The 14428-nt window shown below is 41.2% G+C and overlaps 1 protein-coding gene across 1 annotated transcript in view; it reads right to left on the reverse strand.

Moving 5' to 3' along the window:
- Positions 1-1418: 1418 nt before the first annotated feature.
- The window catches only part of LOC102779340 (protein NLRC3-like), a 334346-nt gene continuing 321336 nt past the window's right edge, over positions 1419-14428 (reverse strand). The window contains exons 5-8 of the mRNA XM_087831536.1: positions 14193-14397; positions 12251-14036; positions 2469-2515; positions 1419-2314 (exon numbers count right to left, since the gene is read on the reverse strand). Of these exons, the coding sequence (XP_087687662.1) occupies positions 1782-2314; positions 2469-2515; positions 12251-14036; positions 14193-14397 (2571 nt within the window). The 3' untranslated portion in view covers positions 1419-1781. The remainder of the gene's footprint in view (positions 2315-2468; positions 2516-12250; positions 14037-14192; positions 14398-14428) is intronic.

Raw genomic sequence — 14428 nt, forward strand, 5'->3', positions numbered from 1 at the left:
GTCCTCACTATTAGAAAAGCACCAAGACAAACAGATTGCCTTCAAGATCAAAATAATATATTTGATATCAAACTTGATTCTGAGTATGATGATGATAGAGTGGTTAAACTGATTCAAGTGACTCTTTTCTCCAATGCAGAACAACAGATTTTATTGAAAACTCAGAGTTTTTTCAAGCTGTTTCCTGGAGCAGGATCCTGAAAAATTAGAAAAAGCAGATTTAAAAACATTTCATGTCATCTGTGTTCATGAAAATGACATCATGCAGTATATCTTCTCACTAGCAGAGGGCCACAAATCACCATCAGTGATGAATTCAAGGAGATGTTAGTGTCTTTTTCAGCCATGGAGCATCCACACTGTTTTAAGAGGGTTAGACAGAAAATAAAAGCAAAAACCATGCAAATGTTCTCTTAATGTGAAAATATACTCATTTTGAGAGCTTTCTTCCTTTCGAATTTCAAAAGCAAGTGAGCACATTTGGAGAGGTTGGCTTAAAAAATGTAAAAAAAAAGAGAAATATAACATTTGGATTCTGTACATCCTCTGCTATGATTTGTCAGTCAGCTAAACTCCTTCCCCACATTAAGACTCTAATGACACAGTTCCTGGTTCAAAGGTTTATTGACAAAGGGAAAGCTGAAACTGCAACATACAATTCAAGGCATATGTACAGATAAAATGATGAAAATAAAATAACCACTTTTTTAATACAAGTCAACATATATTCCTACAATATTTATGTGAATTTCTTCCATTTCTAACACACATATAAATATTAAATTATGATTTTAAACAACTCTTGCTGTAATTAATTGCTTGCACCTCTATTTTGTTTTTCCGATTGCCCTTTAACTAACTCAGTGATCGATCGCTAGTATAAATTGTAGGAGATTGTTTTTTTTATCATTATACTTAGAGAAAATTACCTTACTTCAACAAGAATGATCCATACATGAGCATAAAAAATAAAACAACTCTGTATATACATACATACCCACAAAGCCACCAAAGGCAATGGATGTATCCGGACAAAGCTGGATTTAACTAGCTGAGTACAACCTTTCTCCTCAATTTACTGACTACCTTCTTGTTTGCTTATGACATAATTTCCTATTACAGATTAGATTTTAAGGTGGTGCAAGTCAGTTCTGATTACATATTTAACATGTAAGAAATTAAAATAATATACCCACCATCTACCTTAAACTGACTTTTCTTTTAATATCATATATCAATAATAGTTTGTGTGATCGCTCAGACACATGAAAAATTAGAGGGAACATTGATGTTGACCCCCCACTAAAGATCTCAGTCAGTAAGCGTGAAACATATAAACCTGCTTTCATTTTCAAATGATGAGCTTCCAACAATGAGTGAAACAGTAAGAGCATGAGGAGAGTTTGAAAACATCCCATTAAGAAAGAGAAATCAAACATTTAGATTCATTTTAATGAGCTCAGACTTGTTGAAAATGCAGAGGAGCTGGTTGTGAACTGAGCTTCAGAGAAACACAACATACTGAGATTCACTGTGAAGCTTTGAGTGGAAAAAGACAGAAAACAACATGTGGATCCTGGAATAATGGGAGCTTCCATCTTTAAAGGACTGAAGAGGAAGAAGTTTACAAGGAATCATTTAGAAGAGTTTCAAACATCAACTGATTGAATCCATGAATCTGGAAACGTGTTTGTGAGTGAAAGAGACAGACATGTACAGACTGAACTATCTGTTCAACCGTCAGAGTGTTTCTCTAACAGGAGACACTCTTTAAACTCCACTCAGCACAGGGACACTGAGGCACCAGGAGACCAGAGCCAAAATCCAGGATAGAGAGTTTCAGTGAATGTGGTGTTGAAAGTGTGGAGGTGAATCAGAGTGTCAGAGGAGACTCTGTAGAAGGACAGAGTGCCAGCAGGACAGTCCACATACACTGCTGCTCTGTTAGAGACAGAGGAGGAGGAGGAGGAGATGGATGTGTGGCTGTTATTGTGACAGATATAAAGAGGACCATCCTCAGAGCAGATCAGACTCCAGGAATGATCGTTCCATCCAAACGCGCAGTCCTTGCTGACTCCTTTCCTTCTGATTCTTCTGTAACTCACTGATATCTCAACTGTTTCTTTCCACTCGACCTCCCAGTAACAGCGACCAGTCAGACCATTTCTACACAGCAGCTGTTCACAAACATCAAATCTGTCTGGATGATCAGGATATGACTGAACCTCCTCCACTCGTGTCACCTTCTTGTTGTTGTCAGACAGTTTGAGGTGTGTGTGTACTGTGTTTGTGTCGATTGTGAGTTGACAGGAATCTGATGGAGAGAACAAACACAATCCAGCTGCAGTTATTGATCCATCATCTGTTCATTGATTGACACTTTGATGATGACTCCTGACATCAGAATGATAAAGATGGTTGAATGTGTGCTGCTTTGTTTTCATGAAACCCATTAAAAACACACTTACACTTCCTCAGACTTGGTCTCAACCATTGGACTCCAGCAGGCTCCACCCTGAAAGGAGGAGGGGGGTCAGAGCAGCACAGTCAGCATGCACACATGGACATTACATGGCTCTCATACACATACTGTTAGACACTGTATAAAAGGCCCCAAAGTTCATAGAATAGTTTTATTGGTGTTTATAAGTTTATTTGCAGTTCATTTAATATTCAGTCTTCTGTCGGTTTGGGCCAGCCCACCGTCTAGTGACATCATCCGGTTAGTAAGGTGGGCAGTTTAATGTCGGATGAGCAGTGTTGGTCCGGAGGGGGTGCACTTAGGGTTGCCAACCGTCCCTTAAAAAACAGAATCGTCCCGTATTTAGAAACAAAAGTACACGTCCCGTATTGAGCTAATAAGGGACGCACTTTATCCCGTAATACAGTGAGAATCAAAAGTAGTCTATAAGTTTTAATGGAATTAACGCTTTGTTTGAAAACATAATTCCCAGCCCCTCTCCTGCTTTGTGACCAATGAGCTGACAGCACACTTATGACAATTCGAGTATGACAATTCAGATTACCGCTCATCTCATTGGTCGAGGAAAGGTCGCTTACGGAGAAAATACCGGAAGACAACAGATGACCACAACAAGAAGCATGGCCAACAGGGAAACAAACGCCGACACTGCGGTGCAAGTCTCAGACGACAGTACACCTAAAGCTGGGCAAACACTGTGCGATTTCCAAACTGCACGATTGACTCGCAGGGGTTAGAAGTTCATAGGTCACGATGCAGGGTCTCACACTATATGGCCTGATGCTCTGATGCAACCTGAGTGCTCACACTGTGCCTCCATAAAATGAAGGTTATAACCAATGTTCCCTCTAATTTTTCATGTGTCTGAACACACAAACTCCCTGAGCGATCCCTTGGACCACTGTGAGCAAAATCAGACGTGTGCACTGTGGTCATGCCAGCATCGAATCCATCCAAGTAACATGTTTATTAAAATAATAAAATTACAGCATTTACATTTATGTTAGACTACTTTTAATTAACTGCTTTAGCCCACTTACAATGAAAAAAATAAAAATCTTGTTCATGACCTGTGTAGTATGTTAACACTAGTGGAAGTAAAAATAACTTGAACTCCAATTTTGAAAACACAACTTTCTTTTTTTTTTTTTTTTAAATAAAGCTCTGACTTATTATGAGTCTGAGTCTGTGGTCTGGGAGAGAGTCCTTTAACTCTCTGTCTGCAAAATACAGTAAATAATGACCAATGTTGGGCAATTAATTATATAGTTACTACTTCAAAAAAGTTACTGAGTTTTGACAACAGCAGATGTGTCACTGCTGTAACACCTGTAACATTCAGCAGTCGCCTCATTGTTCTGACACACACAACAAAACTATTGACTACACTGCACACTAACTACACAAGATTTGCGCTAAACGTTGCAAATCTCTCACATCTCCAAACACCGCCGTCACTCCTAAAACTTCCTCCCGTTTCTTAACAACTAAATGCCATGTTTTGATTGGTCGACATGGTACATTTTTCAACCAATGGGAAAGGGTGGGGGGTGTTTTGGTTTCATCTTTGCTCACAGGCGGAAAGTGCTTTCGAGCGTTTTCCTTATAAAACTCAGTTTTTACCGTTTCTTCCCGCAGTAAATATAAACAACGATAGTATTCAGGAAGAAAACCAAACATTGCATATTTTTATCATAACTCTGGATTTACGTGGCCGATCAACACAATTTAGAAACTGGTATAAAGTCCACAATGTTTCCGTCAATTGTTCCGTCTGTCCTGCTCACATCTCCAATGGTTGTACACGTTGTCATTAACGTGGCTTCACTCCACATCAGCCACGCCGCTTTGCTAGCTAAAACACCGGTGTCGGCAGATATTTACTTTAATTTCAATTCAGGTTAGAATTTTTTGTATGTGCGCAACGCAGATTTTTTTCTGCGCAGAGACCGTGCCAACTCACACTTTCACTCACACAGACACACACCACCATCAGCTTTGCTAAATTGCTAATGAAAAACATTGATCAGGCAGCTGTGATTGAGTAGCAGTGTAAATCGAACTATTTTCACGGTTGTTGTGGTCGTGATAATTTTGTGAGGCCACATCGAAAAGGCTCGGATGAGCTTTCCAAAGTTCTACAAGTTGTGCCTCCATCGCTTGTGTCCAGATCACACGCTGCACTGATGCTCCGTCTTTTTCACCGACATTTACGTGTTTGCGCATGGGCGGTGTGAGCAGCCGCGGTGACACCCTCACGAGCGACTGATGATCGGGACCTGGTCGTGAGGTGTTAATCGCTTCTCGTTACCCCACGTATACTACACAATGCACGATGAAGGCCAAAATCGGGCTGATCACCAAATCGGTCGCACGACTCAAAAATCGGCTCAAAATGGGCCAAAAATCGCACAGTGTGAGCCCAGCATTAGACCAGCAATGTTTGTTCCTCTCAGAGAAAGAAAAAAAGGCTGCAAAAGTACAGGAAGGAATGGGAAAAGGAAAACACCTGGCTGAAAAAGTGCACGATAACACCTATAAAGCGCACTGCACTGTGTGCCGGTGCACTTTTTCCATAGGCGTGCTTCTAATGGTGGGCACATGAAGAACATGAGGGGCGTGAAAGCTCGGGGAACCCTTAACCAATTTTTCGTCCACCAGGCCACGGCAGAAGCAGATATGGTATGTAAACACTGGTTTGTTTTTTTAAACCCTCTGGTTAAGGTTAAAATGGGCATGTGCAGTGAATATCAGCGCTATGTGGCCAGAAGTGTGGTAATATAATTTATTTGATGAGTTATGATGCGTAATCATGGGAACAAGCAGGTTTACAAATGGTAGAAGCTGATTAGCATTAGAAAAGCTGAAATAATGCCTCAACTGAAGCCAATTGTACTAAAAGCACTATATGCACTGTTACAAGAATGTTTTTCGTTCTATTGTTTTCTATTAATTTATATAATTTTAAGTTATATAAAGGACAGAGTTCTTTTAAAGAAAGATTTACTTATATTCTCAAAAGTTAAGCATGACAGGCTTCTGTTTAAGTAAGATACCTGTTTTATTGTGTTAATGTTGTCATGTTGAGCTAAAAATAAATGGCTTAATGTTCATTTGTTTCCCATGTGTTCATATCACAAAGAATATGCATCTACTTAAATTAAATTCAAGTCAAATGGTTAAAGAAATAATTTCACACATACAAAAAAGAGCTACAAAATTCACCACACTGGGAAGGGTGAAGACAACTGGGTTGCCCGGACCACGAGGTGTCCCTTATTTATTTTTCAGGGAGTTGGCAACCCTAGGTGCACTGATTCCAGGGGGATGTTATGTGTGCGTGAATGACAAGTGAGTTTTGGCCTGTGTTCTATTTTGCCTTTGTTTGTGTCAGTACTGTAGTATGTTACCATTTAGGAGCTAATGTAGTCCATAGTTGGAGCGGTAGGCCACGCATGCAACGCGTGAGTTCACCCTCATTTCATATGCTAATTTATGTTGTTAGCTTATCCCGGTTTAGCTTTGTTGATGCATGTACGGTCGCTCGTAATGTCCATAATGTCATTCCTGCGTTATCAGACCTTCTGTGTACAATTAGGTACGAGGATTAATAAAATAGCGATTGTAGTTTGACCGGAAGGATCGCGTTCCCGCTTACCGTTCACATTAAGAGCATTACGGGTGATTATAATGGGCTTTTATTCATTTTTCTTATTTAACGCTTTTATTTTGTACAACTGCCGGAAGTAGTTCCTATGTCCCCACGGTAACTTAACCTCGCACTAATGCAGTTTAATTGCATAGTGTGAGCAGTTTGAAGTGGAATAAATTGTTCTGATCTATATATAGGATTATATTAACTATATTGTATTATGTCTATATTTGAGTATTTTACTTCTCTATTCTCTTTATTTATCTTTTATTTGTATTGTTTATTTCCTTTGTAGAAAACCACACACATATGGGCTGTGTTTACAGCCCCAGAAATTGAGTGGGGACAATAAAGTGTCTCAAACGGTACCTCAAGCTCCCTTCTTCTGTCATACTCTGGGACAATTTGGCCTTAAGTGGTGTTCTGGCCGACACACCAGGGTGACCGTAGTGCTCAAAGACTGAATCAGTGCCACAGCCGTGCCTATCTTTGATATCTCCACTGTAGACACTGATAAAGAAACAGTCCAACATTTTCACAAATACACTTCAGTTCATACGTGGATCAAACTGCTGATGATTTCGAGTGGCTAAAGTCTACCGGCTCGGACATTGTCTGGATCGACAAGGCCAAAATCAAGGTGGTACGGAGGGAGGTTAGCCAACTACCGAAGCTGCAAAAAGGTGCAATAATAAAAGTGCCTAAGAAGTACAGCAAGCTGTGCATACCAGAGGAAACTGCCTTGCAAAGACTCACAACCTTCACCAGCCTCTTGAACACTGCAGAAACTCAAAATCTTGCCAAGTATATTTGTCTTATTTTTGAGTCAAAATTATTTCATTACACATAAAAGAGAACACAATCAGCTAAAGTGCAACATTTCAGTAGGCTAAAGGAACTTGTTTCAGGACAGTGAATCTTAAAGCTAAAATATCTTGTATTAAGTGAAAAAAATCTGCCAGTGAAACAAGTGAAAATACTACAGAATAATTTTCCTAATGTTGTCAGTGGGTTCCCTTTGCAAGTTCGAAAAAAAAGTCACTCTTTGTTCAGCTTTCCCTAAATCAGTTAGTTACAGTGGCATGCAAAAGTATTCGGCCCCCTTGGACTTTCCCACATTTTGTCACATTACAGCCACAAACATGAATCCATTTTATTGGAATTCAACGTGAAAGACCAATACAAAGTGGTGTACACGTGAGAAGTGGAACGAAAATCATACATGATTCCAAACATTTTTTACAAATAAATAACTGCAAAGTGGGGTGTGCATAATTATTCAGCCCCCTTTAGTCTGAGTGATGTCAGTACAAATACAGCTGCTCTCTGACGGCCTCAGAGGTTGTCTAAGAGAATATTGAGAGCAACAACACCATGAAGTCCAAAGAACACACCAGACAGGTCAGGGAAGTGATGGCCAAATGAAGCTTTCTGAAGCACTGAAGCTTGTATTGAAAAACGGTTCATTACTCGAGGCTTTTCAACACAGTCCTCTCTGGTGACATCTTGTGGCCAAAAATATGAAGAGCAGTTTGAATCCACAGAATAAAACCAACTGCTTCATAATGATTGCCCACTCTACAGAGTGGAATTCTGTCTGATATTGGGCCGCTGTTGTGTTGCTTTGAACGTGTATTTTTTCGTGTTAAAAAAAATGTGGTTTATTTGTTTAATAAATAATTTTGACCAGTAAACTTTCCTTGTTTAAGCATGCACTATGGTGTGGTCTTTCTTTGCTTGTGACTTCTTGATGTTGGTAAATGCAATATTTGAAAAATACCACATTACATATAACATACATATAATAATGCACATTATGGAGTATGCTTCTGCTGTGAGGTCCTGCCTCCATGTACTTATGCAATTAATTGCTAGATGGGTGTATTTATAAATAATATTATATTAGGGAACTTTTTCTATACATATTTTTGACCTGGGGGTAGAATTGATTGTGAACTGGAAGGGAAAATGCTTATGAACTTGCAAATTAAAAACATGATGCATTTAAGGTAACCCTTTTTCATTTTTATTTAAGAAGAGAATTTGTTCCACTGTGCGATGGCCGAACCTGTTCCTTTTCGTGGAGATCATTTCTCCTGCCTTAAGGAAAATCCCTTCACGTGGAACAGAGGAGACTGGAGTGCAGAGAAACTGGTAGAGATGCAGTTATACAGTCTACCTGGGCCCCACCAACTATCAGCTAAAGAGAATAAATAAATTAATTTGCTGCACATTTTGTAGACTAACATTTTAAGATTATTTTAAAAATACAATATATATTTTTATAACATTAAATGTTACGAGTCAAATGGAAGTCTTTCTAAAGTTATTTAATTATATTTATATTTTGAAAAGCAGATTTTTGACATTTTAAGTTTTTCCTGTTTTCAGATATAATAAACAAGCACAAAACAAAAGCAAACAGCCAGAACACAAAGATGGAAAACCCACCCGATTGACCAAAATCAACTCAAAATACTCCCACACAACAGAACCTCTTCTATTCCTCGCTGGCTCCAAATCTCTCAGAAGAATGATCAGTGGTTTGCTATCTGTCACCATCAAAACACTCCACAAATCCCGCGAATGATTCACCTGCTTATAATCCAGTGAATCAGATACAGAAGCAGTTAGGCTCTAAATGAAGCTTCGGACGTCACTGATCACGTGACTCTGGCAAAACAAATCAAGCTTCGACACAGTGCTTCTGAAGCAGTGTGTTGATTTACAGTGGGGCAAAAAAGTATTTAGTCAGCCACCGATTGTGCAAGTTCCCCCACTTAAAATGATGACAGAGGTCAGTAATTTGCACCAGAGGTACACTTCAACTGTGAGAGACAGAATGTGAAAAAAAAATCCATGAATTCACATGGTAGGATTTGTAAAGAATTTATTCGTAAATCAGGGTGGAAAATAAGTATTTGGTCACCTCAAACAAGGAAAATCCCTGGCTCTCACAGACCTGTAACGTCTTCTGTAAGAAGCTTTTCTGTCCCCCACTCGTTACCTGTATGAATGGCACCTGTTTGACCTCATCATCTGTATAAAAGACACCTGTCCACAGCCTCAACCAGTCAGACTCCAAACTCCGCCATGGCCAAGACCAAAGAGCTTTCGAAGGACACCAGGAAAAGAATTGTAGACCTGCACCAGACTGGGAAGAGTGAATCTACAATAGGCAAGCAGCTTGGTGTGAAAAAATCAACTGTGGGAGCAATCATCAGAAAATGGAAGACATACAAGACCACTGATAATCTCCCTCGATCTGGGGCTCCACGCAAGATCTCATCCCGTGGGGTCAAAATGATCATGAGAACGGTGAGCAAAGATCCCAGAACCACACGGGGGGACCTGGTGAATGACCTGCAGAGAGCTGGGACCAAAGTAACAAAGGTCACCATCAGTAACACACTACAACGGCAGGGAATCAAATCCCGCAGTGCCAGACGTGTTCCGCTGCTGAAGCCAGTGCATGTCCAGGCCCGTCTGAAGTTTGCCAGAGAGCACATGGATGATACAGCAGAGGATTGGGAGAATGTCATGTGGTCAGATGAAACCAAAGTAGAACTTTTTGGTATAAACTCAACTCGTCGTGTTTGGAGGAAGAAGAATACTGAGTTGCATCCCAAGAACACCATACCTACTGTGAAGCATGGGGGTGGAAACATCATGCTATGGGGCTGTTTTTCTGCCAAGGGGACAGGACGACTGATCCGTGTTAAGGACAGAATGAATGGGGCCAAGTATCGTGAGATTTTGAGCCAAAACCTCCTTCCATCAGTGAGAACTTTGAAGATGAAACGAGGCTGGGTCTTCCAACATCACAATGATCCAAAACACACCGCCCGGGCAACAAAGGAGTGGCTCCGTAAGAAGCATTTGAAAGTCCTGGAGTGGCCTAGCCAGTCTCCAGACCTCAACCGCATAAAAAATCTGTGGCGGGAGTTGAAAGTCCGTGTTGCTCGGCGACAGCCCCAAAACATCACTGCTCTTGAGAAGATCTGCATGGAGGAATGGGCCAAAATACCAGCTACTGTGTGTGCAAACCTGGTAAAGACCTATAGTAAACGTTTGACCTCTGTTATTGCCAACAAAGGTTATGTTACAAAGTATTGAGTTGTATTTTTGTTATTGACCAAATACTTATTTTCCACCCTGATTTACGAATAAATTCTTTACAAATCCTACCATGTGAATTCATGGATTTTTTTTTTCACATTCTGTCTCTCACAGTTGAAGTGTACCTCTGGTGCAAATTACTGACCTCTGTCATCATTTTAAGTGGGGGAACTTGCACAATCGGTGGCTGACTAAATACTTTTTTGCCCCACTGTATTTGACACACGCACCGGAGCGTCAGCTTCAAGCGAGCCATCACTAGGTCAGGGATAAAGTTATTGAGAAATTTAAAGCATGCTTAGGCTACAAAAATATTTCCCAAGCCTTGAACATCCCACGGAGCACTGTTCAAGCCATCATTCAGAAATGGAAGGAGTACGGCACAACTGTAAACCTACCAAGACAAGGCCGTCCACCTAAACTCACAGGCTGAACAAGGAGAGCGCTGATCAGAAATGCAGCCAAGAGGCCCATGGTGACTCTGGACGAGCTGCAGAGATCTACAGCTCAGGTGGGGGAATCTGTCCATAGGACAACTATTAGTTGTGCACTGCACAAAGTTGGCCTTTATGGAAGAGTGGCAAGAAGAAAGCCATTGTTAACAGAAAACCATAAGAAGTCCCGTTTGCAGTTTGCCACAAACCATGTGGGGGACACAGCAAACATGTGGAAGAAGCTGCTCTGGTCAGATGAGACCAAAATGGAACTTTTTGGCCAAAATGCAAAACGCTATGTGTGGTGGAAAACTAACACTGCACATCACTCTGAACACTCCATCCCCACTGTCAAATATGGTGGTGGCAGCATCATGCTCTGGGGGTGCTTCTCTTCAGCAGGGACAGGGAAGCTGGTCAGAGTTGATGGAAAGATGGATGGAGCCAAATACAGGGCAATCTTGGAAGAAAACCTCTTGGAGTCTGCAAAAGACTTGAGACTGGGGCGGAGGTTCACCTTCCAGCAGGAAAAAAACCTTAAACATAAAGCCAGGGCAACAATGGAATGGTTTAAAACAAAACATATCCATGTGTTACAATGGCCCAGTCAAAGTCCAGATCTAAATCCAATTGAGAATCTTTGGCAAGATCTGAAAACTGCTGTTCACGAATGCTGTCCGTCTAATCTGACTGAGCTGGAGCTGTTTTGCAAAGAAGAATGGGCAAGGATTTCAGTGTGTAGATGTGCAAAGCTGGTAGAGACATACCCTAAAAGGCTGGCAGCTGTAATTGCAGCAAAAGGTGGTTCTACAAAGTATTGACTCCGGGGGCTGAATAATTACGCACACCCCACTTTGCAGTTATTTATTTGTAAAAAAAATGTTTGGAATCATGTATGATTTTCGTTCCACTTCTCAAGTGTACACCACTTTGTTTTGGTCTTTCACGTTGAATTCCAATAAAATTGATTCATGTTTGTGGCTGTAATGTCACAAAATGTAGAAAAGTTCAAGGGGGCCCAATACTTTTGCATGCCACTGCAACTAACTGATTTAGGGAAAGCTGAACAAAGAGTGACTTTTTTTTCGAACTTGCAAAGGGAACCCACTGACACCATTAGGAAAATTATTCTGTTCACCACAAACTGCAGAAATTGAGTAATCATACAAGTAACGCCAATTACAGCACATAAGAATGAAAATGTCTTTAACTTAGCATTGTCACAAAACATTTGGAACATGCGGAAAAACTGGATACAGACAGTGCAGTAACAGAACAATGGTTTGTTCCATATATTGCATTTTGAAGAGTTGTTTTCACTACAGGCTGGATCTGGGTGTCACTTTAATAATAATTACACCAAGGAATATTTAAGAAATTCTGAAAATTTATCCTGCTACATGAACATTCACTACTGAAATGAGTATTGACGAACACTTAAAATTTGATCCATTTTCCAGACACTAGCACCCATTACAGTTTTTTTTTTAATTGTACACACCAGCTTTTTGCTTATTAGAATAAATATTAACAAAATAAAAGGATGAGAGCATCTTTACTTACAAAGATTTATTAGAGGCACTAATCACTGGCGGCAGCCTCAGAGGAGTCTCCTCTGCAGAGAATTTCTTCTGGTCAAAAAAAAGTAGGTCTTTTCTTGATGACATTAAGATGAACAGCAGAGCTGACCACTGAGCAGGAGAAAGAAGTGAGAGACTTCCTGAACTCAAGTACCGCTGAATCTCCTCCACTAAAGAACAGTCATTTAGTTCATTCAGAGAGTGGAACAGATTGATGCTTTTCTCTGCAGACAGATTCTCACTGAGCTTCTTCTTGATGTACTGGACTGTTTCCTGATTGGTCTGTGAGCTACTTCCTGTCTGTGTCAGCAGACCTTGTAGGAGAGTCTGATTGGTCTGCAGTGAAAGACCCAGGAGGAAGCGGAGGAACAAGTCCAGGTGTCCATTTGGACTCTGTAAGGCCTTGTTCACAGCACTCCCATAAAAGTCTGCCTCTACAGATTTTCTTGTTTTAGACTTCTGGGAGGTTTGTTTGTCTTCCAGCAGATTTTTTCCAGAGTTGATGAAGGTCAGATGGACATGAAGGGCAGCCAGAAACTCCTGAACACTCAGATGGATGAAGCAGAACACCTTGTCCTGGTACAGTCCTCTCTCCTCTTTAAAGATCTGTGTGAACACTCCTGAGTACACCGAGGCTGCTCTGATATCGATGCCACACTCTGTCAGGTCTGATTCATAGAAGATCAGGTTTCCTTTCTGCAGGTGATCAAAAGCCAGTTTTCCCAGAGACTCAATCATCTTCCTGCTCTCTGGACTCCAGTGTGGATCTGTCTCAGCTCCTCCATCATACTTTACCTTCTTCACTTTGGCCTGAACCACCAGGAAGTGGATGTACATCGCAGTCAGGGTCTGGGGTAGCTGTCCTCCCTCTCTGGTTTCCAGCACATCCTCCAGAACTGTAGCAGTGATCCAGCAGAAGACTGGGATGTGGCACATGATGTGGAGGCTTCGTGATGTCTTGATGTGGGAGATGATCCTGCTGGCCTGCTCCTCATCTCTGAATCTCTTCCTGAAGTACTCGTCCTTCTGTGGGTCAGTGAACCCTCTGACCTCTGTCACCATGCCAACATAGTCAGGAGGGATCTGATTGGCTGCTGCAGGTCGTGTGGTTATCCAGAGGTGAGCAGAGGGAAGCAGTTTCCCCCTGATGAGGTTTATCAGCAGCACATCCACTGAGGTGGACTCTCTGGGGTCAGTTATAATTGTAGTTTTGTGGAAGTCCAGAGGAAGTCGACACTCATCCAGACCATCAAAGATGAACACAACCAGGAAGTCTTCAAAGCTGCAGATTCCTGCTTCTTTGGTTTCAGTAAAGAAGTGATGAACAAGTTCCACCAAGCTGAACTTTTCCTCTTTCAGCACATTCAGCTCTCTGAAAGTGAATGGAAATATGAACTGGATGTCCTGGTTGGCTTTGCCTTCAGCCCAGTCCAGGGTGTATTTCTGTGTTAAGACTGTTTTCCCAATTCCAGCCACTCCCTTTGTCAGCACTGTTCTGATTGGTTCATCTCTTCCAGGTGAGGCTTTAAAGATGTCTTCTTGTCTGATTGTTGTTTCTGGTCTGTCTCGTTTCCTGGATGCTGTTTCAATCTGTCTGACCTCATGTTCATCATTGACCTCTGCAGTCCCTCCCTCTGTGATGTAGAGCTCTGTGTAGATCTGATTCAGAAGGGTTGGGTTTCCTGCTTTAGCGATCCCCTCAAACACACACTGGAACTTCTTCTTCAGGCTAGATTTAAGGTTACGATGACAAGCGGCAGCTTGAAGTTCTAAATTAGAAGAAATATGTAGACTATCACGTGCAAGTGGAAACAAAGACTTAATTCCAAAAAGAATGAATCTTTAAAACCTGTTGGTCCGTCTCTTAAGACATTAGAAAATTTTCATTCATCCAAATGTTTAAATCTTTATAGAAATCCTCTTACTGCTCTGCAGACGGTCAGCCAGCTCCTCCTGCTTCATTCTCCTCAGGAAGTCCACTGTGATCTTCACAAATGCCTCTCTGCTGTTTCTCCTCTGCTCAGCATCCTGCCTCTGACTCTCTAAGCATTCTTGGTAATCTGGACTCAGAACCTTCTGGATCTTCTTCAGCTCGTTCTTCACAAAAGTGATGATGTTGTCCTCCAGCAGCTGGAACAGAATACTTTATGAATGATCCAAT

This window comes from Neolamprologus brichardi, chromosome 3, assembly GCF_056152115.1.
Source record: "Neolamprologus brichardi isolate AB-2024 chromosome 3, ASM5615211v1, whole genome shotgun sequence".
NCBI lineage: Eukaryota > Metazoa > Chordata > Actinopteri > Cichliformes > Cichlidae > Neolamprologus > Neolamprologus brichardi.